We start from the raw sequence: 25,322 nt of genomic DNA, 5'->3' as shown, positions 1-25,322 counted from the left end.
GCCGCAGGAGAGGAAGTGAGGCACGACAGCTTCTCTGGGTTTAATCGGCCGTGAAACCTCCTTGAGCGGCTGCCAAAGGTCCACCTTGCAAACAAGCACGTGCCTCTTTCCAAGACCAAGGAAAACGTAGAAGGAGTAAAGGGCTTCTGCAAGCGAAGCCTTCCCCCCGCCGGCCGCCTTCTCCCTCAGTGCTCCAGCACCCACAGCAACGAGCTCAGCTGGGAGCCCAGGCTCTGCTTTTCTTCCTCCTCCTCCTCTGGCAGCCCTGACTACACGTGGACGAGAGAATTCTAGACTGAAATGTACTGATGTTGGTATTTCCCCCTATAACTGCTGGTGCTTTATTTTAAAAAAATCAAACATATGACAAAGCCAAACAAAATTTAATTTGAGGGGATGGAAGCTTAAAGACAATGGAAAACCCCTAGTATGTAAATTAATATCAGAATGCCACTAATGTTTCTCATATACATATACACGTACAGTTTGTTTTCTTCAAAGGACTACAATTACGTTTGGTGGAATTAAATATAGGTAAAGGAACTAAAAGCAAGATAGGCCTTCACATACCCATGTTTTCCTTTGATAAGGCATCATCTGAACAAACATTTTCAAAAGAGGATTTTAAAACAGCTTTCCTGGAAAAAGAATTTGACAGATTTATTTTCTAAAGAACAAGCATGTATATTTAAATGATCATTTATGAATACAGGCAACAGTAAATTATGAATATATATTTCTTACCTTGAGGTATCTTTTTTTTTTTTTTTGGTTATTTCACACAGTAAGTGAGGCAGTGAGAAACCAAAGGGGAATAATACTGATTTGAGCTCTCACTGGGTGAGAAGCACTAACAAGCTACCCCCACTTTACATAGCCTATTTCATGTAGTCCTCCCTCCAAAACCTGCTAAGTTATTGTCACTCTCATTTTATGAAGAAACTGAGGCCCTGAGAAATTGAGAAATTTGACAACATAGGAAAATGGTTGAACACGACAGAACTGAATTTTGTCAAACTGCAAAACCCATGCTTTCCCCAGCATACCGTGTTGCTGATTTAGAGCAAGAAAACATTATTCAGGCACATCTTCTCTAACCAGAAGATGCTAACAAAGTCACTTAACTTCTTTAAGCCACAAATTCTTTATCTTTTAAATGGAGATAATTATGATACCCTTCGTATCTATTTCATGGGGTTACTGTGAAGGGTAACTGAGATTAGGAAGTCAAAGTCCTTTTTAAAAATGTAATTGTTCATCTTCAGAAAAAGGACAAAAAAGAAAAGAAGAACTGTCATATCGAACCAGTCTTTGTCTTTAAGCAGGCCTCCTTTTCACATAGCACTGCTTACCATTCAATAAAAAAATAAATAACCTATACAACTGGTTCAATGATAAACACTTAAACTTGTTATCCATGACTTATTATAAAAGCTTGTTTCTGGTTTGTACTACCTATGTTTAAATTTAAAACCTGTTTCTCATCTGGTCGCTCACATGATATTAATCTTTGAAACTCACAGTTCAATACATCTGTACAAACATAAAACTTTCTCCATACTTCTAAGACTACTACTTATATTATTAATTCTTTGAGAAAATTTAGAACATATTTCCCTAGAGAAACAGAATCAAGAATCACAGGAAGAGGAAGGTAAATTTCCAAATTTATTCTGTGAGGCCACCATCACCCTAATACCAAAACCTGACAAAGATGCCACAAAAAAAGAAAACTACAGGCCAATATCACTGATGAACATAGATGCAAAAATCCTTAACAAAATTCTATCAAATAGAATCCAATAACATATTAAAAAGATCATACATCATGACTAAATGGGCTTTATCCCAGAGATGAAAGGATTCTTCAGAATTCGCAAATCAATCAATGTGATATACCACATTAACAAATTGAAAGATAAAAACCATATGATTATCTCAACAGATGTAGAGAAAGCCTCTGACAAAATTCAACATCCATTTATGATAAAAACCCTCCAGAAAGCAGGTATAGAAGGAACATATCTCAACATAATAAAAGCCATATATGATAAACCCACAGCAAACATTATCCTCAATGGTGAAAAATAGAAAGCATTTCCCCTAAAGTCAGGAACAAGACAAGGACACCCATTCTCACCACTACTATTCAACATAGTTTTGGAAGTTTTAGCCACAGCAATCAGAGCAGAAAAACAAATAAAAGGAATCCAGATAGGAAAAAAAGTAAAACTCTCACTGTTTGCAGATGACATGATCCTCTACATAGAAAACCCTAAAGACTCCACCAGAAAATTACTAGAGCTAATCAATGAATATAGTAAAGTTGCAGGATATAAAATTAACACACAAAAATCCCTTGCATTCCTATACATTAACAATGAGAGAACAGAAAGAGAAATTAAGGAAACAATTTCATTCACCATTGCAAAGAAAAGAATAAAATACTTAGGGATAAATCTACCTAAAGAAACAAAAGACCTATATATATAAAACTATAAAACACTGATGAAAGAAGTCAAAGATGACACAAATAGATGGAGAAATATACCATGTTCATGGATTAGAAGAATCAATATAGTGAAAATGAGTATACTACCCAAAGCAATCTATAGATTCGATGCAATCCTTATCAAGCTACCAATGGTATTTTTCAGAGAACTAGAACAAATAATTTCACAATTTGTATGAAAATACAAAAAACCTTGAATAGCGAAAGCAATCTTGAGAAAGAAGAATGGAACTGGAGGAAGCAACCTGCCTGACTTCAGACTATACTACAAACTACAGTCATCAAGACAGTACAATACTGGCACAAAGACAGAAAAATAGATCAATGGAACAAAACAGAAAGCCCAGAGATAAACCCACGCACCTACGGACACCTTATCTTTGACAAAGGAGACAAGAATCTACAATGGAGAAAAGACAATCTCTTGAACAAGTGGTGCTGGGAAAACTGGTCAACCACATGTAAAAGAATGAAACTAGAACACTTCCTAACACCATACACAAAAATAAACTCAAAATGGATTAAAGATCTAAATGTAAGATGAAAAACTATAAAACTCCTAGAGGAAAACATAGGCAAAACACTCTCTGACATAAATCATAGCAGGATCCTCTATGACCCATCTACTAGAGTAATGGAAATAAAAGCAAAAATAAACAAATGGGACCTAATTAAACTTAAAATCTTTCGCACAATGAAGGAAACTATAAGCGAGGTGTAAAGACAGCCTTCAGAATGGGAGAAAATAATAGCAAACGAAGCAACTGACAAAGAATTAATCTCAAAAATATACAAGCAGCTCCTGCAGCTCAATTCCAGAAAAATAAAGGACCCAATAAAAAATGAGCCAAAGAACTAAACAGACATTTCTCCAAAGAAGACATACAGATAGCTAACAAACACATGCAAAGATGCTCAACATCACTCATTATCAGAGAAGTGCAAATCAAAACCACAACGAGGTACCATCTCAGGCCAGTCAAAATGGCTGCTATCAAAAAGTCTACAAACAATAAATGCTGGAGAGGGTGTGGAGAAAAGGGAACCCTCTTACACTGTTGGTGGGAATGCAAACTAGTACAGCCACTATGGAGAACAGTGTGGAGATTCCTCAAAAAACTGGAAATAGAACTGCCATACAATCCAGCAATCCCACTGCTGGGCATACACATTGAGGGAGCCAGAATTGAAAGAGACACGTGTACCCCAATGTTTATAATAGCCAGGACATGGAAGCAACCTAGATGTCCATCAGCAGAAGAATGGATAAGAAAGCTGTGGTACACATACACAATGGAATATTACTCAGCTATTAAAAAGAACACATTTGAATCAGTTCTAATGAGGTGGATGAAACTGGAGCCTATTATACAGAGTGAAGGAAGTCAGAAAGAAAAACACCAATATAGTATATTAATGCATATATATGGAATTTAGAAAGATGGTAGTGATGATCCTATATGCAAGATAGCAAAAGAGACACAGATGTAAAAACAGACTTTTGGACTCTGTGGGAGAAGGCAAGGGTGGGATGATCTGAGAGAATAGCATTGAAACATGTATATTATTATATGTGAAACAGATTGCCAGTCCAGGTCTGATGCATGAGACAGGGTGCTCAGGGCTGGTGCACTGGGATGACCCAGAGGGATGGCATGGGGAGGGAGGTGGGAAGGGGGCTCAGGATGGGGAACACATGTAAACCCATGGCTGATTCATGTCAATGTATGGCAAAAACCACTACAATACTGTAAAGTAATTAGGCTCCAATTAAAATAAATAAATTAAAAAAAAGAATCAGGGGAAATGTCATACAAAAATTAAACCCAATATATATATTTTAATTTTATCATAATAATTTTCCACTTAAAAAAACATACCTTTTCCTTTTTCTAAATTTGGGATTTTTCTTTTCAGTATTATTTTTGGAAATTTGCATCTGTAAAATAACCGTTAACAAAAAGATGTGTTAGTTCATGTGGGACATGATGAGCTCGGCATAATAATGGATCCTGTACAGTCTGAGTAATTTAGCCCAGAAGAGAAACTCTGGCTCCCAGCTGTAAACACACCTGTAATTCCAAGTCAACAGTTGCTGCAATTGCACTGACCTGCTCAACTTCCTGGAACAGTCAACTGATCCTATACAAATGCCTACCCTTATATAGACTCTCCCTTCCTCACTTCACAAACATAGAAAAACACTAAGTAAGACAACTTTTAAATTTTAATACACTTATGATCTTTAAAGAAAGAAAGAAATATTCAGATGCCAGAAACATGTGGAATGTAAATCTGTATGTTGGGAACTGACATGTGGAAGGCCTCCAGGGAATCTGTACCAGGAAAGGGCCAAAGGGGCTTGGGATGGGGTTTTAATGTCTCAGCAAGGACAAGGAGAAGGAGGTGGAAAAATGGGAACACTGCTGGTGGGAATGTGGAATGGGGGAGCCATCGTGGAATATAGTGTGATAATTCCTCAATATGTTAAGTGCGGTTGCCCTATGATCCAGCAATTCCACTCCTAGGTATATGCCCAACATAAATGAATCATATGCCCATGTAAAAGATTGTGTCTGGTCATAACTATGAAACTATAAATGTGAATAACAGCATTATTCTTGATAGGCCAAAAGTAGAAAGAATCTAAATGTCCATTAATGGATAGCTAATATGTGGTATATCCATATGTGTACTCAGTCGCTTCAGTCGTGTCTGACTTTTTGTGACCCCAAGGACCATAACCTTCCAGGCTGTTCTGGCCATGGGATTTTCTGGCAAGAATACTGGAGTGGGTTGCCCTGCCCTCCTCCAGGGGACCTTCCTGACACAGAGATTGAAACTTTGTATCCAGCATCTCCTGCATTGCAGACAGATTCTTTACCATTGAGCCACTGGGGAAGCCTGGTTATCCATATAATGACATATGATCTAGCTTTATAAATAATGAAGTACTGACAACACACTACAACATGGATGCATCCTGAGATCATTATGCAAAGTAAAAAGTTAAAAAAGTCAGACACAAAAGGCCACTAGTTGAATGATTTCACTTATTTGAAATGCCCAGAAAAGGCAAATCTACAGACACAGAAGTACATTAGTTATAGCCAAGGACTGGAGGATGTAGAAATGAGTAGGGATTCCTAACAAATATCAGGTTTTCTTTCGGTAGTACGAAAAAATGTTCTGAAATCAGATAGTAGTATTGCTTGTACAACTGTTAATATATTAAAAACCGCTGAGTTTTATGGTTTAAAATTAAGTTACATCTCAATGAAGGTGAAAATCTTTTTTAAATGCAGTGACTTGGAAAAATTGAAAGTAAGGAAACAGATAGAATATATTAATGATTAATAACAAAAGGAACCTGGTGTAGCAATACTACTGTTAGAAAAAAGCAGATGTAAAGGCAAAAAGCATAATCAAAGATAAAAAGGGTTATTCCTTAATGCTGAAAGAAACAATCTACCATCAAAATGTAACAGTCCTTAACTTGTATATACCAAACTCTTAGCCTTAAAATATACACAGAGAAACAGATTTACAAGTAGAAACCTGATGAAGAATTTACAGGTAAAATGGGATAATTTAAATTTATTTCTCATTATAAACTTATATCTTAATAATCTCTCAAAGGAAGTTTGTATGAAACATTCAGGAAGTTCATATATTATGATACTAAAGATTAAGCGGTCTTCCTTTTGTGATCTTAACCTCAAGGTCCCTGGTGGCTCAGACAGTAAAGAATCTTCCTGCAATGCAGACCTGGATTCGATTCCTAGGTTGGAAAGATCTCCTGGAGAAAGGAATGGCTACCCCCTCCAGTATTCTGGCCTGGAGAATTCCATGGACTGTATATAGTCTATGGGGTCACAAAGAGTCCAGTACAATTGGGGAACTTTCACACACAATATTCATATAGATTTTCTAAGACTGCTTTATATATTTATATGGTTAAAAAAGCATATAGAAATACTGTTGTTTAAATCAGTGATCTACATCCACAAAGACATTGTAACACTTTATTTCTATCTTGCTATTAAGGATCAGCTTACATTACATGTATATTTGAATATGAAGTGAAAGGGTGGTCACAAGTGGAAATGAAATTCAGGTAACAAGGTTGTTCAGCCGCAGTCATGTCAGACTCTTTGTAACCTCATGAACTATAGCACACCAGGCTCCTCTGTCCTCCTCTATCTCCCAGAGCTTGCTCAAACTCATGTCCACTGAGTCAGTGATGTCATCCAACCATCTCCTCCTCTGTTGTCCCCTTCTCCTCCTGCCTTCAATCTTTCCCAGCATCAGAGTCATTCCCAATGAATTGGTTCTGTGCATCAAGTGGCCAAAGTATTGGAGCTTCAGCTTTAGCATCAGTCCTTCCAATCAATATTCAGTGTTAATTTCCTTTAGGATTGACTGGTTTGATCGCCTTGCTGTCTAAGGGACTTTCAAGAGTCTTCTCCAGCACCACAATGCGAAAGCATCTGTTTTTCGGTGCTCAACCTTCTTTATGATCCATACATGACTACAGGAAAAACCATAGGTAACAAAGTGCAAACTGTTTTATAGGTATTAGTAGAGATTAGACAACTTCTATAAATGAGGGTGAGTTGTGTTGGTGATAATAAATTCCTCTCTACTTGTTTAACACTCACAGCAACCAAAATGAACTAGTCAGCATTTGTCAGATGCCCTTTGTCTCTTTGGTTTTCCCAGTAGTCACGTATAGATGTGAGAGTTGGACCATAAAGAAAGCTGAGCACCAAAGAATTGATGCTTTTGAACTGTGGTATTGGAAAAGACTCTTGAGAGTCCCTTGGACTACAAGGAGATCCAACCAGTCCATCCTAAAGGAGATCAGTCCTGAAAACTCATTGGAAGGACTGATGCTGAAGCTGAAACTCCAATACTTTGGCCACCTGATGTGAAGAACTGACTCATTTGAAAAGACCTGATGCTGGGAAAGATTGAGGGCAAGAGGAGAAGGGGACGACAGAGGAGGAGACGGTTGGATGCCATCACTGACTCGATGGACATGAGTTTGAGTAAACTCCAGGAGTTGGTGATGGACAGGGGGGCCTGGCATGCTGCAGTCCATGGGGTCACAAAGAGTCGGACACGACTGAGCGAGTGAACTGAACTGAACTGTGCCTCTTCCTCCAGCCTTTGATGATGTACAGTGGATAGAGATAGGCATTGTATCTGGAAGGATTCATCTAGACTCTGGCACCTACCAGCAAGGTCACCTTCAGTGAGTCACTGACCACTCTAACATCCAGCAAGAACCTGGCATAAAGGAGATTTTTATTTCCTTTGTTTTTAATAAATAAAAATATTTATTAAATATTCTCTAACTAAATGATCCTTTTGCATTTCAGGGTCTTCTTTGTTAAATAATGCTAAAAAAAAAAAAAAACTACCTCAAGGCATATGAGGGAAGATTAAATTAAATAACATGTCAGAAAGTATCCAACAGTGCTTAGAAATTAGGTGATGTGCAGTCACTATTTCACTGTTATACTAGCCCACCTGGTCAGGGTCAGGATTCTCCTTTTTCCTTAAACCATACGACAGAGGGTCCTTGGCACTTTGGTATGGTTGGACTTTGGCAATAGATCAGTTTTCCAAGTCTGCCATAACAAGTTACCACAAATTTGGTAAAGCATCAAAAGTGTATTTTCTTACAGTTCTGAAGGATAGATGTGTGTCTCTTATAAGAACACTTGTCATTGGATGGAGGGCCCACATTATCCAGGATGAGTTCATCTCAAAATCCTTATGCAAAGGATGTGCAAAGATCCTTATTCCAGATAAGGTCACATTCTGAGGATCCTGGTGGACATATCTTTTGGAGGCTACCATCTAACCCACTGCAAGTAGATATGAAAGGTCTGCTTTCCCTACTCCGTGTCTTCTCCTTCTCTTCCTGTGTTGCAAAGCTGACTGACCTATGTTGTCCAGTCCAATGCTATTCAGAAGAGCCACGGACATGACAGAATCAGTAACACCTGAGACCTTGTTAGAAATGAAAATATATCCGCCCCAAATCAGACAGTCTGTACTTAAATCTGTACTTAAATAAGCTCTTCAGGTGACTCAAGTTTTCCAGGAACTGATCTAGCCTACACTATCCAAAAAAATATATTGCTAGGTAAGTATCATTGATTTTAACAAAAACAAAGTAAGGATTAACTCTTTTCTTGTTGGATGTAAAACAAGGAAGTGTATGTATACAGAACATATGCCATTTACTGAAAAGAAAATAATATATATAATGATAATTAGGATTGCAAACTAGAATGGCAAATGATAGAATTGCCTTTAATTGCAAAGGACAGAAAATCTATAAGAATTTTATTTATATCAGAGTCATATAATCTGCAAAACTGACTTGAGATTGCCCATTCCCTCATCTAAACTAAAAATCTTTTTTTTTTTTTTTGGCCACATGGCATGTGGGATCTTAGTTCCACGATCAGAGATTGAACGAGTGCTCCCCAGCTATGGGAACATTAAGTGGTAACCACTGGCCTGCCAGGGAAGTCCCAAAATTAAAAATCTCTTTAAGTGAGAAGAACAAGTTTGTTAGCTGTATTAAATCTGAGGGCGTAAAATTCTGATCAGCATTTTATGCTCATTGAATACATAAATATGTTTTGTAATCTTCTGAGAATAATTGTCAGTCAATAATCACTAAAGAGCTGCCTATTTTGACAGAAGAATGAATCTGTACCTTGAATAATGTACATAAACTCCTGTCAAAAGTCATTATATAGAAGGAAAAGCCAATATTCTCATTCCCCTTTGGTAAATCTGCTGGGAAATATATGCTTGGAATAGGATGAAAACTGGTTTCATGAAACATAGTAAATGATGGTTATTACTTAATCTGAGTGTCTTGGGAGAACAAATAATAAAGTTAAGTCTTCGGGCCCAGAGAATATTTGTTTTTAACACTTCTTTGAAAAGAAGGGAAGGTTGAAATGGTCGTTTTCTAGCCATATTCTAAGCATGATTTCAACAGATCATCTACAAACTGGTGTTTCTTACATAGATGGCAGCCGATGACCAATGCTTCAGTCAGGTCAGTCTTCAGCAGAGGGGTATTCCTGCGAGGTGTGGACAGTATCGGAGACCAGTCCCCGGCAACACGCCTTATCAGGCTCTAGCTGTCCCTTGCACTCTCTTCAGCCACGTGTAAGTTCATACTACAGGTCTGTGGATTTCTCTGAGGAGCTTACCAGAGAAAACACTGGAGTGTGTGCTCAAGCAACGACCTGAGGCATGGGAGAATCAGTTCAGTTCAGTTCAGGAGCTCAGTCGTGTATGACTCTTTGTGACTCCCTCTTTGCAGCACGCCAGGCTTCCCTGCCCATCACCAACTCCCGGAGTTTACTCAAACTCATATCCATCGAGTCGGTGGTGCCATCCAACCATCTCATCCTCTGTCGCTCCCTTCTCCTCTTGCCTTCAATCTTTCCCAGCATCAGGGTCTTTTCAAATGAGTCAGTTCTTCACATCAGGTGGCCAAAGTATTGGAGTTTCAGCTTCAGCATCAGTCCTTCCAATGAATACTCAGAACTGATTTCCTTTAGGATGGACTGGTTAGATCTCTTTGCAGTCCAAGGGACTCTCAAGAGTCTTCTCCAACACCACAGTTCAAAAGTTATCAATTCTTTGGCACTCATGGGAGAATGTTACCCCCTAAAATAGAAGTTGACTGCTAGACCACCTTAGACAGAAGCCAAGAATAGGCCTGCTGTTAACACCTCCCAGTCCTGGTTGAGGACAGAAGTACCAGACACCTCAGGGGAACTCCAGTGATTATATACTTCACTGATAAATTTTCAAGTCTTGCACTTGTTTTTTTTTTTTTTTTTTTTTAACAATCTTTGACCACCTAGCTATACCAGAGGTAGAACATAGCAATTCAGGAAATTTCTTTTTTAAAAACAACACAAATTGCACTATATCTATAGAGAGCTTCAGAAAATGAAGGATTAATAGGAACACGGAGGAAAGAGTCCCATGGAAATCAGCAGAAAGTGGAAGTCATGTCAGCTGTTCATCTGACTGAATGAAGCTGGTAAGTTAGATTATTTGCCCTGCAATTAGACAATGTCTAAAAATCCAAGTCTGTTGAAAACAATTCCTATTTCTATACAGTTTTTTCTAAGTCATTGGCTATTTCAGCAGAGGAATGTTGGGAAAAGATAAGGTTTCTCAGGAATACTTTCTAGAATCTACCTATTTCAATTAAATTCTAAAAAGCAGATGTTCTGAGAATATTCAATGATTATAGGACCCATATTACATTTTTTTCTGGACTAAAGAACAAATGTTGAGACCTTCATTAGTGGTTTTACCATTTTTCTCTCCATCAACTTGAGTAGTGAGGATAGTTGGTCTGATTATCTGACCCCTGATCACTGTCAAATGTTCTGAACATTTATCCTCAGCAACATGCAAAAGAAGATCATCTCTCTCCTACACAGGGACAGACAGACTCTACACAATAGCATAATTAAAAAAAAAAAGATTATTCTTTAAAATATTTTATCTGGATCCAGATCTTTACATCAGCTCTCTGAGGATTCCAGAGGTTGAAATGAAAGACATTCTTGCACCTAGATTCACAGAAGAATGTGGAAGCTACAGCTCCTTTTGTTTGATCTGGGGGACATGCTGCCAGCATGTAGGGGAGTACAGATTGAAGATGTGTACCTAAAATACATATTTCATAACAGAGAAAATTATTTTTGAAGCAAAGTGAAAGTATTTGGGCTTCCCTGGTGGCTCAGACAGTAAAGAATCCGCCTGAAATGTGAGATACCTGGGTTCGATCTCCGGGTTGGGAAGATCCCCTGGAGAAGGGAATGGTTACCCATTCCAGTATTACAGTATCTTCTTGAGATTGATATTATCATCTCCATTTGGGCTTCCCTGGTAGCTCAGGTGGTAAAGAACCTGCCTGTAATGCAGGAGACCCCAGTTCAATCCCTGGGTCGGGAAGATCCCCTGGAGAAGGGACAGGCTACCCACTCCAGTATTCATGGGCTTCCCTGATGGCTCAGACAGTAAAGAATCTGCCTGCAATGCAGGAGACCTGGGTTTGATCCCTGGATTGGGAAGATCCCCAGGAGGGGCACATGGCAACCCACTCCAGTATTCTTGCCTGGAGAATCCCCATGAACAGAGGAACTTTGTGGGCTACAGTCCATGGGGTCACAAAGACTTGGACACGACTGAGCAACTAAACATGGAAAGCATTAATACATAAATAAAAACAAAAATATTACCCCCAAATCACTAAAATTTTAAAGAATTTTTAAATAGTCATTTATAGGTTTTTAAAGACCTATAAATAAAATATAAATAAATATAAAATCTGAAGATCTGTGGGCAGAGGTCAAATGTTTATAAGTTTAAAATAATAGATTAATTCCAATAAGTTATATGTAAACTTTACTGATTTTCACTGGCATATTTTCTTCCAGTGATAACAATTTTCCTTTGCCAATTAGAAAATAGTACTTATTTCTATTAGGCATAGAAAGATAATTTTTAATATTTAGGGCAATAGCTACAATCTATAAAATATACTCATTATTCAAACTCTTGCTGCTACTGCTAAGTCACCTCAGTCGTGTCCGACTCTGTGCGACCCCATAGACGGCAGCCCACCAGGCTCCCCCGTCCCTGGGATTCTCCAGGCAAGAGTACCGGAGTGGGTTGCCATTTCCTTCTCCAATGCATGAAAGGGAAAAGTGAAAGTGAAGTCGCCCAGTCGTGTCCGACTCTTAGCGACCCCATGGACTGCAGCCCACCAGGCTCCTCCGTCCATGGGATTTTCCAGGCAAGAGTACTGGAGTGGGGTGCCATTGCCTTCTCCTTATTGTATATCAATAACCACATTTCTATGGATTAGTAATACTGGCTTTTGGTTTTAATGGAATGGGAAGAGGAAGGTGATGGTGAGAATAAATCCAGACTCATCGTGTGTGTAGCTCGATCTTGGAGATGTGTCTCTGGATATGAGAAAGAATTATTCCGGCAATGAAGATAACCAATAAAACTGAAGAGAGCTGCATGACACAACCTTTAGCCCCAAACAGCAAAGGACAACACCTGCTCTTCATGGGATTAGTAGGACTCAAGTTGAACAGCTTTTTGTTTCTTAACAAAAGAGCAATCACATTTTGTAGAATTCTTTTTTATTGCTTTCTGGCTCAAAGTTAAATTACAGAATAGAAAATGTGGAGAGTTATGGTTGAAAAGTTTTGAATTTCTGGAATCTATGACACCAGATTTTAAGTATTACTAAACTTGAATTCCAAGTGAATTAGTACCTTGAGTGAATTTTCAAATGGGCAGCATATGTAAAGAAACAAAAATTAATACAATCTTCTGTTATTATATATGATGACATTTTAAAAAATGAGACTTTTTAAAATAATTAGGATAAAACAATTCTTAAAAGTTGAGAAGATATTACTGACAGAGATGAATTTCTGTTTACTGCATAACTAAAATTTAAATCTTCTCAGGTAAATCAGTACACTGGGACAAGTCACTAGTTTAGGAAAACCCTGCCACTTCCACCTCCCAAAGCATTCCTGGGAGCTGCAACCCCCAAATGGCAACAAGAGGCGTCCTACAACCCCATGGCAAAAAACCTGCCCTTTGTAAGCTGGCTGCTAAATGACAACCTGCCAGCTTGGAGAACAGTTCCTCACACTAGGAGGTGGTCGTTTTCCGTCCAGGGGACAAAAACAAAGAGGTTTTCACCTCTGCTATATGCACTCTGATGCCCACTTACCCTCTATTCCCCACTCCTCTCACTCCCATCAACCATCTTAAGAAAACTACAAGGAGATCAGTTTGGCTGAAATCAGATCCATAAACTGAAAGTCAAGTCAGGAAAAGTGTTAAGCAAATATACAACTCCCAAGGTAGGCTTTTCTATTTAAGAAACAAACAGAATCATCCACACCAGAAAAGAGGTACTCTAAGTCAAGAGTACTCCTTGTTCTTCTAAATATATAAAAGATTCTGAATATCAATGACTAATCCATTTTGTCTGATTTTAATACTTTCTACTAATAGTTATCCTACAGAATTCCTATAGATTTTAATTTAAGATAAAAGAGGTAAAGCTTGCAACCTAAAGGGCCGGCTTAGTTTTTAAGTTACTAAAGAATATCTTATTAAAAATCGCTCCCCTGGAAGGAAGTTTGATAACATTGCCTTAAGTGGCTGAGAGTTTTTCAGGGAGATTGAAATTAGCACAAAAAGAACTTTCTATGTGACGGTCTCCACTGATGACTTAAAGTGACGAATGGACAAATTTCTATATTAATATATATTTTAGTTACATTTGAAAATGCAACTCACATCAAAATAGTACATTTATATCTTAAAATTTTGATTAGGAAAATTTTAGGGAGTAATAAAAATGTTCTCTGTTTTAATCTGGACTGGTAGTTACATGGGTGTATATGCTTAAGAACAACTCATCAAACTCTACATTTAAGATCTGTGCATTTCATTGTGTTTAAGTTTTACATCAATTTCAAAAACTAAATTACAAAAAAGGTAAATCAAATGCAAGAAAGCTATAAAAACTAACAGTATAGAAATTGGCAAAATTTTGACAGATATTGAACTGTGTGGATCACAATAAACTGTGGAAAATTCTGAAAGAGATGGGAATACCAGACCATCTGACCTGTCTCTTGAGAAACCTGTATGCAGGTCAGGAAGCAACAGTTAGAACTGGACATGGAACAACAGACTGGTTCCAAATAGGAAAAGGAGTACATCAAGGCTGTATATTGTCACCCTGCTTATTTAACTTATATGCAGAGTACATCATGAGAAACGCTGGGCTGGAAGAAACACAGGCTGGAATCAAGATTGCCGGGAGAAATATCAATAACCTCAGATATGCGGATGACACCACCCTTATGGCAGAAAGTGAAGAAGAACTAAAGAGCCTCTTGATGAAGGTGAAAGAGGAGAGTGAAAAAGTTGGCTTAAAGCTCAACATTCAGAAAACTAAGATCATGGCATCTGGTCCCATCACTTCATGGGAAATAGATGGGGAAACAGTGGAAACAGTGGCAGACTTTATTTTGGGGGGCTCCAAAATTACTCCTGATGGTGATTCTGGCCATGAAATTAAAAGACGCTTACTCTTTGGAAGGAAGGTTATGGCCAACCTAGATAGCATATTTAAAAGCAGAGACATTACTTTGCCAACAAAAGTCCGTCTAGTCAAGGCTATGGTTTTTCCAGTGGTCATGTATGGATGTGAGAGTTGGACGGTGAAGAAAGCTGAGCGCCGCAGAATTGATGCTTTTGAACTGTGGTGTTGGAGAAGACTCTTGAGAGTCCCTTGGACTGCAAGGAGATCCAATCAATCCATCCTAAAAGAGATCATTCCTGGGTGTTCATTGGAAGGTCTGATGTTGAAGCTGAAACTCCAATACTTTGGCCACCTCATGCGAAGAGTTGACTCAATGGAAAAGACCCTGATGCTGGGTAGGATTGGGAGCAGGAGGAGAAGGGGACAACAGAGGATGAGATGGTTGGATGGCATCACCGACTCGATGGACATGGGTTTGGGTAGACTCTGGGAGTTGGTGATGGATAGAGAGGCCTGGCGTGCTGCAATTCATGGGGTCGCAAAGAGTCGGACACGACTGAGCGACTGAACTGAACTGTCAAACTTGAACTGAATGATTCAAGTTTTGGAACACTGGCTTATGGGAAGGTGAAAAAAAGTAACATCCAAAGGAAATTAAGTGAGTTTTGAAGGCTGACAGTGACTCTTCCCAAGGGATTCCTCTCTTACCATTGTTTCCTGAGATATCTCTTTGCCTGGGGCTAGAAGCCAGCAGTAAAGATCAATTACAATATTTATCTTTGTGGAAAGATGCATATAAAACCAAGTGAATTGAGTGAGGTGCTGTACATGAATTCTATATTAATAAGAAGCATATTAATTAGCACAAATATTCAGGCAATGAGTCATAAAATATAAGCAACTTCTGCAATTGGGCTAATGAAATTTTCCTGCTTATTATGAAGAATTTTCACAATAATTTGGGAGAGAATTTTTAAAATATTTTTCATCAAAAAATATAATGGCTTGAATTCCTCATACCTAAATGTATAAATCAAGAGAGTGGTCATTAATTTTGTTTTCTAAGGTGGTATAAATTAAACTCTTGGCATTAATAAAAATAAAGTGCGAGAAGAAAAGATACCCATGCATACATATTTCTATATGTAAGCTAAAAAAATTAGAAAAGAAAATTTAAAGAGAGGTTCTTTTCTGATTGGTAACAACAACGTGGAACGGCCTTAATTAGATACACGTAAAATTCCACACTGAGAAACACCAAAGAAAAAATGATTATGGGACACGCTACACTTCCACGATATTCAATAAACCCAGGACTTCTCTCCGGATTCGTGCACAGATTTTCTACAACACCGACCATCACCACAACAGAATTTTTCTTCGAAAACTTGACTGAATATTTGTAAATATAACACTGTGTGGTGTTAAAGCTACCTAAATTATGCTTTTATTGGGGTTTCCCCTTGCCACAGGAAAGGCAAGATAGGATAGAGTAAAGAATTTAGAACTTTGGCTACTTTGAATAATTCTAGAAGGCTCTGGCCTAGAGGGATGGTCTCCATTTGGCTGGAACCTGGCCAGGGGATAATCTAGGGCAGGGGCAATCCTGGCTCAGTATTTTAGAATATGATAAGAAGACATTGGGAGATGTGGGATTGGAATTGGTTAGTGCATATGAAAGAGGTACCCTGTGCATCTTGAAGAACTGGCTAATCTTGGGAGGGTTAGTTCCTCCCCAGACAAAAATATTTTTTAAAATGTCAAATCATCATGATATACATATATACATAGAGTCTGAGAAAGTAAAAAGAACTATGAAAAAAATTTTTGAAAAAGTAAAGTAATGAAGGATCACTAACTCACACATTAAAGAAAAGGTAGAGAATAATTACAGCAATTTGGAATTCATTTTAAGACTACATACATCAACAGATAGAGAAATGGATAGTCTGAGATGTAAAATGCTGCCTGTTACATTATGAAGAAGGAAAACTACACATTATAGCATGTGTGCTCAGTTACTCATTCGCATCCAACTCTTTGCAAACCCATGGACTGTAGCCCGCCAGGCTCCTCTGTCCATGGGATTCTCCAGGCAAGAATACTGGAGTGGGTTGCTATTTCCTCCTCTAGGGGATCTTCCCAACCCAGGGATCAAACTCATGTCTCCTACATTGGCAGGTGGATCCTTTACTGAGCCACCTGGGAAGCCCCATACTATCTATTATAGAGAAGATAACAAAAGAAAAGCAGCAAAGTAGAGAAAGATTATTTATTTGTATAAATGGTATTGGGATAAGCAGTGAGTGTAGGGAGAAAACATGTCTTTTTCCACCACTCTTCTAAGTTCTCATTTGGGGCCCCTATAACAAAAGACAGATAAAATGAGAAAAGCATGCAAAATTATCTAATGTAAGTTTTATGTAACTGGGGAGCCTCCATAAGGAAATGAAGACCCAGAGAAGCAACTCAACCTCAGGGCTGTGACTCTGGGTGTGATGAGGAATGGAAAGTCACGGGGATGAGACAGGACGGGAAGGGGCATGGGCTACACATGGAGCCTGCTTCAGAGGACTCTGCGTCCTCTGTCTTTGGAGACAGGATGCTCCTGTCCTCCACGGACAGGGAGGACAACTCCCGCATGAGGCCCTTATGACCTGCTTCAGGGAAAGTCAGAAAGTCCTTCCTACCTAGTGTTTCACAAATTCCTTCATCTGAGAATACTCAATACACCAAGGTGCTGTATTCTGGGGCAGCACGTCCTGAGTCTTATCACTATAAGTCTGCATGCAATTTTTTATACTCTATCCTTGTACTGCATGTAAAAATAAATCCATATTCCCACAACAATAGCTAACATTTATGAAATGTTTCCTATTTTCGAAGACTATGCTATGCACTTTTTATAAATTGTCAAGAGTAATTTTTATTTTATAAGACTTTCATTCTTCCCATTTAACAGGAGGAAACAGAGAGCACAGAGAGTTAAGCAGCCAAACTGAAGATCATAGCAGTGGTAGGTGACAGACCAGGACCTCCATCCCCTTTACAAACCAATATATGGTTGAAAATGTTACAGTATGTAGGATAGAAAATAAGTAAATTATCCAGTAATTTCAAGAACAACGTGTTTTTTTAAAGTCTTTGAAATTTCTTGGCTTTTGGTCTAATTTGTAATATTTCAGTATTATTTTATACTAAATCACTCTGCAATTATATTGGTAGTTTTTTGAGTTGAGCAGGACATTCAAAAGTCATACCAAATGTTGGACAGGCATTACACAGTCCTTTTCAATGCACTGCAAGATATCTACTGTCCTGAATCTTTGCTCAGTAGAACATCTTGTGAAAGTGAAAGTTGCTCAGTCGTGTCCAACTCTGCGACCCCATGGACTATACAGTCCATGAAATTCTCCAGGCCAGAATACTGGAGTGGGTAGCCTTTCCCTTCTCCAGGGGATCTTCCCAACCCAGGGACAGAACCCAGGTATCCTGCATTGCAGGTGGATTCTTTACTGGCTGAGCCACAAGGGAAGCAGAATGGCTTGTATTCCTCAATTATGATACCCCCAAACACCTCCACACATTCCTAAAATATCTCTTAGGGCAGTGTCTCTCAAACTACCTGTAGTAAAAAGCCAGTTACCTTCCCCAAATCCATAATTTGTCCAATATCTATACTTTTATTTAAAAAAAAAAAAATGAGTCACTAGGGGAAAATGAAACAAAAAGTAAAAACATACAGAATATAAGTTTTATTTTATTGCATTTGACAGACAAAAATTACCATGCAAGTGTCTAAATGGCTACTGTCGGTTTTTGCTCTTAGCTCATTGCAGGCCAATAAATAAATAGTTCACAGACCAGTTCTGGCTTGTGGGCCACATTTTGAATAGCACTGACCTAGAGACAGTACTGCCTTTGTTGAAAATCACTAGTAAAAATAAAACAATACATAAGAATGGTAGTTAATGTTACCTTTATAATTTTTATGCTAAATATCCTCTAGTAGAGACTGAAATAAACAATACCATCCACATAAACAACCCTGTACTACTTCACATACTCCCGTCTAAATCTTCAGACATGCACACAAGCCCTAGTTTGTTCCTTTTTTAAAGGGCAGCCTTGTCTTCTGATATTGAATTCCTCTTTGCAAAGGTGCATCTACACTATTTACATAGTGAAAAGTCCAGATCTCTTTTACAAGCAAAAAGCAAAAGGATAAAAACAAAATTTGATTTTAAAAGGACTCATAAAAATATACATACATGGACACAAAAATGATGCTCCTCTCACTGCCTGTCCACCTGGAGGTTCCTGCCCATCAGCCTTTCCTGTTTCCCCACGTCACACTTGACCTTCTGAGAGTTCACCCTGTGCCTGCCCCATCACTCAACAGAGGAAGGACCACAAGCAGAGGCTTTCCTTTTGATCATGGTCTGTTTACTTATGACACTAACACATTACTTGTCCAGAAGAATTTGTTTTAAAGCACTGACTCCTTTTCTTTTTAGGGGTGTCCCATTGAGAATACTGTCACGTGAGAACACTGTCAAGGCTTCTCCTATCCTAACCACAGCTTTGACAGTAAGTAGAGTTAAACATCTCTCCGCATACAATGTGCAGAATGACATTAAATTTTAAAAATTGCTTTAAAATGCTATTAACTTTACAAATTTTCATTAAAAAGATTCAAACATATGTCTGATGTTGTTCTCTACTTAATTTTAAGGTAAAGTCCACAGTAAGCTGTCAATTTTAATTTTTTCAATGTTCTAGGAAGATTGCACACATAATGACATGCCATAAAATATTTTAGTGTGAGAAATATTAAAATATGAGAGTATGCACAAATAAAAGCAATTGTTTATTTCTTAACTTAAAATTTTCTATTATTCTAATATCTGATCATTCTATCACACTGATATAAGTAACATAAATATTAAATTAACCATAAAAATTAAAACATTAACCACTAAGTTTAAATATAAATACTAAATTCCTAGTGTCAACATAACATTTAGAAGAAAAAAAATTGTCATTTTGATTTAGAATATTAATTTTCTTTTAAAATTGTATTAATCAGATTGAATTTGAAATCTGTATATTTAATACAATATGATCTTACCCTTTTCTTGGCCACCACAGTAACTTTGCCAGCTGCTTTGGATTTGTCTGTAAGATAATAATGAAGGGCTGCTTCAGAAAAGTGCCTACACTCCTGTTCAAATAAATGCAACATTACACAGAACATTTCTACGTTCTCATACCGTGATATGTGTTTTCTGTGGCCCTTTTGATAAAAATGTTAACAAACTCAGCTCCCAGAGTTGATTATAAAACAGAGTAATCCAAAAGTAAGAACATCAGAGATTCCTACACTTATTTGACAAACCTCTGCCCCTAAATCTGATTGGCTGGCTGGCTGGCTGCCCTCCAGCAAGCGTCCAGTGCATCTCATCTCTAGGCTCTGGTCAGCCTGAGTGCCCCGGGGTATGTAGGATCTGGAGTTAAATCCCAGTTACTTCTACATGCACATCTTACTACATGCCAGACAAGGAATAAAAACTTCAAAGAGACAACATCTTATTTAATCCTCCTGATAGTTTTTAAAGGCGCATGCTCCATCTCCACTTCACAGCCTGAGGTTTTGCAATGGGGCAGATCCATCCGACCACAAGTCCCTGGTCTCTATGCCTGCTGCCTCCATTTGGGGCCCTGAACGGGGCTGCCAACAGTGCCTCCAAGAAAGACGCAGCAAGAGTGAAGAGTCTAATCAAACAATCGTACAGCTGACCTTGAACAACATGGGGGTTCAGAGCGCCACCCCCTCGTGCAGTCAAAAATCCGCATGTAACTTTCGACTCCCCTAAAATTTAATGACTTGTAGCCTACTGTTAACTGGAAGCCTTATGATTATGTAAAGAGTTGACTAACACATATCATGTATGTTACTATGTATTATATACTTTATTTTTACAATAAAGTAAGCCAGAGAAAAGAAAATGTCTTTAAGCAAATCATAAAAGGAAAAAATATTTACAATACTGTACTGTATATATATATCAATGCTGTAAGTTTGTGATTTGTTTTTAAGATGAATCCCCTGTCTGTCACTACCTATAGCAATTTTGTTTTCTATGATACAAAATACTGTAGATGTCACATGTATTACTAACACTAGACATCAAATATGAAAAGATAATGTAAAAACAAAATTCATGTTTCATGAAGAAACAGTAACATGGCTGCCTAGTGTAATGGATATGATTGCTCACAGTAGCCCAGCCTCTACGTTAATGATTAAATCATTATAACATTTTTATGGCATAGAATATTATGGTCACATTCATAAGACAGAATGGGAGACATTGTTTTATTTTTTAAAACCCCTTACCTGTGATGATAGGCTGATATGCAGTTTCCCCAATTATGAGAGAGAGAGGTACTGTATGTAATATAATTCTTTGAAAGCAAAGCTATAAGACAGTAAGAAAACTAACACACTATTAATTTTGTATTAACTGTCACTCACCTTTTGCCTATGTAAGGCTAGTCTGTTCATTTCAATATAAGTCTTGCACACGATGTTCTACATGATGAATGATACCTGGGCACTCGTGATGAGGGCGCAAAGTGTCATACGGCACTCTAATGCAAGTATCAGACTTTCACACAAGGATACCCGCATAATGCACGACAAACACATTTATGAACCGCATGGCATGATGATTATTTAATATTCACTGAGTAGATGTGGGTCATCATAAAGGTTTTCGTCCCATTAGCTTCACTTTGACTAGGCTGTGGAGGAGGAGAAAGGGTTGGACTGTCTTATGGGTGGCAGAGGCAGAGGAGGTGGAGGAGGTGGAAGGGCAGACAGGATAGGCAGGCTCACTTGGCGTCGCTTTATAGAAATGCATCTTCATTTTTGTCTGACTTTGTTGCATTCTGATTTCTCCAAAATGATACTAACACTTCTTCCATCATTTGCTTCCATTTCAGTGCCGGTATCATAGAAGAGTCCATGATGTAAAAAGTCAAAACCAGGCTTGAGTGATCTGAAACCTCCTGCCAGATTGTCTGGTGCCAGTTTGCTTTCCGGCACTGCTTCTTCTACATCTTCTTCCTCACCATCTGGCCCTGATTCAGAAGCAGTCATGTTAATTCCTCTGGGGTGCTGTCTTGACTTTCTCCAAGGTCTGGAAACTCTTCACCTGCTACCCTTTTTGCCATATCCACAGTCTCTTTCATGATGTCCTCGACTGGCTCCATTGTAAGTCCTGCACAACTGGTCACAGTTTTCTCCAGCAGGGATTTATTATTTCAGGCTTCATGGCCTTCATGGATATTTCTCTAACAACAATGGCATCTTCAATGGTGTAATCAGTTCTTCCAGACTTTCACGATGTTCTATCAGGGTTCTCTTCCAGAGCGTCGACAATCCTTTCCATGTGTAACAAGCCTTAAAAGTCCTATGATCCCTGATCTAGAGACTGAATTCAGTTCAGTTCAGTCGCTCAGTTGTGTCCAACTCGTTGTGACCCCATGGACTGCAGCACGCCAAGCCTCCATGTCCATCACCAACTCCCAGAGTTTGCTCAATCTCATGTCCATCGAGTCAGTGATGCCATCCAACCATCTCCTCCTCTGTCGTCCCCTTCTCCTCCTGCCTTCAATCTTTCCCAGCATCAGGGTCTTTTCTAGTGAGTCAGATTTTTACATCATGTGGCCAAAGGACTGGAGCTTCAGCTTCAGCATCAGTCCTTCCATTGAATATTCAGTGTTGATTTCCTTTAGGATTGACTGGAGTCCAAAGGACTCTCAAGAGTCTTATCCAACACCACAGCGCAGAAGCATCATTTCTACACTGCTCAGCTTTCTTTATGGTCCAACTCTCACATCCATCCATGACTACTGGGAAAACCATAGCTTTAACTAGACGGATCTTTGTAGGCAAAGTAATGTCTCTGCTTTTTAATATTCTGTTCAGGTTGGTCATAGCTTTTCTTCCAAGGAGCAAGTGTCTTTTAGTTTCATGTCTGTAGTTACCATCTGCAGTGATTTTGGAGCCCAAGAAAATAAAGTCTGTCACTGTTTCCACTGTTTCCCCATCTATTTGCCATGAAGTGATGGGACCGGATGTCATGACCTTCGTTTTCCGAATGTTGAGCTTTAAGCCAGCTTTTTCACTCTCCTCTTTCACTTTCATCAAGAGGCTCTTTAGTTCCTCTTCACTTTCTGCCATAAGGGTGGTGTCATCTTCATATCTGAGATTATTGATGTTTCTCCCAGCAATTCAGAAACTGAATTAGAGATGTGTTTGGAAGGCAAGTAGACCCCTTTGACACCTTCAGTGCTGAACTCGTGGGATTCTGGGTGGCCAGGGCATTTCTGGCAGTACTCTTGCCTGGAAAATCCCATGGATGGAGGAGCCTGGTAGGCTGCAGTCCATAGGGTCGCTAAGAGTTGGACACGACTGAGCGACTTCACTTTCACTTTTCACTTTCCTGCATTGGAGAAGGAAATGGCAACCCACTCCAGTGTTCTTGCCTGGAGAATCCCAGGGACGGGGGAGCCTGGTGGGCTGCTGTCTATGGGGTCGCACAGAGTCGGATACGACTGAAGTGAATTAGCAGCAGGGCATTTCTAATATCAGAAGAACTTTAAAAGAGTCCCTTGCTGGTGACGTACTTCCTGACTCCAAGGACAAAGCACTGATGAAACCAGTCCAGTGAAAGTTTCTTGCTGTCCAGGCCTTCTTCATATACTACAACCAAAAGACTGGCAGCTGCTGTTTATCTTTTCCCTTCATAGCTTGTGGGTTAGAAGCTTTATGGATAAGGGCAGTCCTGATCATACATCCAGCTGCATTTGCACAAAATCAAACAGTTAGCCTAGCCCTTCCTGCCTTAAATACTGGGAGTCGCTTCTTTTCTTTACTAACAAATATGTTTTGAAGCATTTTTTTTCCAGAATAGGATGCTTTCATCTGCATGAAAAATCTGTTCAGGCAGGCATCCTTTCTCCTCGGTGACTTTCTTACTGGCATCTTACTGGCATCTCCTGCCTTTTGGTCAGCAGAAGCTGCTTCTCTTGTTATCTTGACATTTCTTAAGCCCAACCTCTTTCTAAAACTATCAAACCATCCTTTGCAGGCAATAAATTCTCCAATTGAGATCCCTCACCTTCCTTTTGCTTTAAGTTGTCATATAATAACCTCACTTTTTCTTGAATCATACTAGAATCTAAGGTATGTCTTTCTGATGGCAAACCTGCACTCACATTAAGGCTGCAATTTCAATGCAAGGTAAAAAGGGTATTGGACTAAAGTGAAAGGTTTCCGTGCATGCTAGTGTAGCCAAAGTGATGGCTTCACAAATTTCCTTTTGTTTCACTTTTTTACAATGGTTGGATTCATCCCTCTTGAAATGGTGGCAACTTCAGTTGCAGACCTCAGTCTATAGTCCATATCAAGTAATTCTGTTTTTCCTTGGAACGTCATGACTTCTTTCCTGGGTGCACTTCAGCATCATTAGTGGCATTTTGTGGGTTCTGTGGTATTGTTCAGGGCTTATGGTATTGCACTGAACATTATGGAAAATACGTGAGAACTGCAAGAGATCACCTCCCACTGTGATATGCAACTTTAGTGGAGAGAGGAAGTGCTCGTGCGGAGGTGACCTGTGTCACAGCATTTGCACAGGTGTGCACTACATCTGTGCTCACTGAGACAGCAGCAGGAGGCAGCTGGGAAAGTATTACCATGGCACAGTGTGTGCACAACAGTTACCTTCATGCAGTCATGGTTTAATACTGTATCTTTATGTTTGTTTACATTTCTCCCGACTACAAACAGTGCCATATGCAATCTGTGTTTATGTACATTTTAATAAGTTTTAATTTTTTATAATATAGTTGTGTGTATTTCATGGTAGGAAATGATTAAAATAGACTGGTATCTACATATAATTTAATTACTCATGATATACACTTTTCTCAAATTTTTTTTTAGGCTATGCAGTTCATCTGTGAATTTTTTCAAATTGTCACCAATCTCCCCAAATTTTTCATATATTTATTAAGTGAATTCACTGAAATCTGTGTATAAGTGAACCTGTCAGTTTCAACTCATGTTGTTCAAGGGTCAATTGTATAGAAAATTATTTCAAGATCATTTTGATATGTGCAAAAGTATATATGTATGTGTATTAGTAAAAATCATTGGCACAACTGGTCTTTTTTTTAAAAAATGTTCAATCTGGAATTCCATAATTGAATAGATTATATGTAAATATTTATCCATAGATATGTTTTAGAAACCTTAATATTGTGGTAATGAAAAATGGGAAGGGCGATGGATATTAATTGTGAGGTTTCAGGGTTGTATTTATGCAGAGAGGCAGAATCAAGACGGTGGAGAGGGAAGAAACAGAGTCCCTGTCTGCCCATGCCTAGGATACTCACGAGACACTGGCGGGGAGTCCCCAACAACCAGGCTGACGGGAGGGACCCCTGGGTGACCAGGTGCCATGGGGAAGCAGGAGGGGAGGGGAAGCCAAGGAGTCAAGCCCCGCTCTGTCCTCTAGAGTCCCTTCCAAGCACACGCATTGCCCGTGTAGGCCCTGCAGGCACAGGAAAGAAAGAGGAGAA

General features: G+C 38.8%; 1 protein-coding gene across 7 annotated transcripts in view; it reads right to left on the bottom strand.

Moving 5' to 3' along the window:
• Window positions 1-25,322, bottom strand: part of ZCWPW2 (zinc finger CW-type and PWWP domain containing 2) — a 134,037-nt gene that overhangs the window by 10,391 nt on the left and 98,324 nt on the right. For 6 of the 7 annotated variants that reach the window (XM_081526961.1, XM_081526962.1, XM_081526959.1 and 3 more), the window contains 3 exons: window positions 19,798-19,844; window positions 4,393-4,451; window positions 571-638 (listed from right to left, as the gene is read on the bottom strand). In XM_081526961.1, the coding sequence (XP_081383087.1) occupies window positions 571-638; window positions 4,393-4,451; window positions 19,798-19,844 (174 nt within the window). The remainder of the gene's footprint in view (window positions 1-570; window positions 639-4,392; window positions 4,452-19,797; window positions 19,845-25,322) is intronic. The other variant, XM_081526966.1, reaches the window with a different exon arrangement.

This window comes from Giraffa tippelskirchi, chromosome 9, assembly GCF_054371585.1.
Source record: "Giraffa tippelskirchi isolate mGirTip1 chromosome 9, T2T-mGirTip1v1.2.pri, whole genome shotgun sequence".
Lineage (NCBI taxonomy): Eukaryota > Metazoa > Chordata > Mammalia > Artiodactyla > Giraffidae > Giraffa > Giraffa tippelskirchi.
Note: the sequence above shows the minus strand (reverse complement) of the source record. Positions and strands in the feature narration are given on the sequence as shown.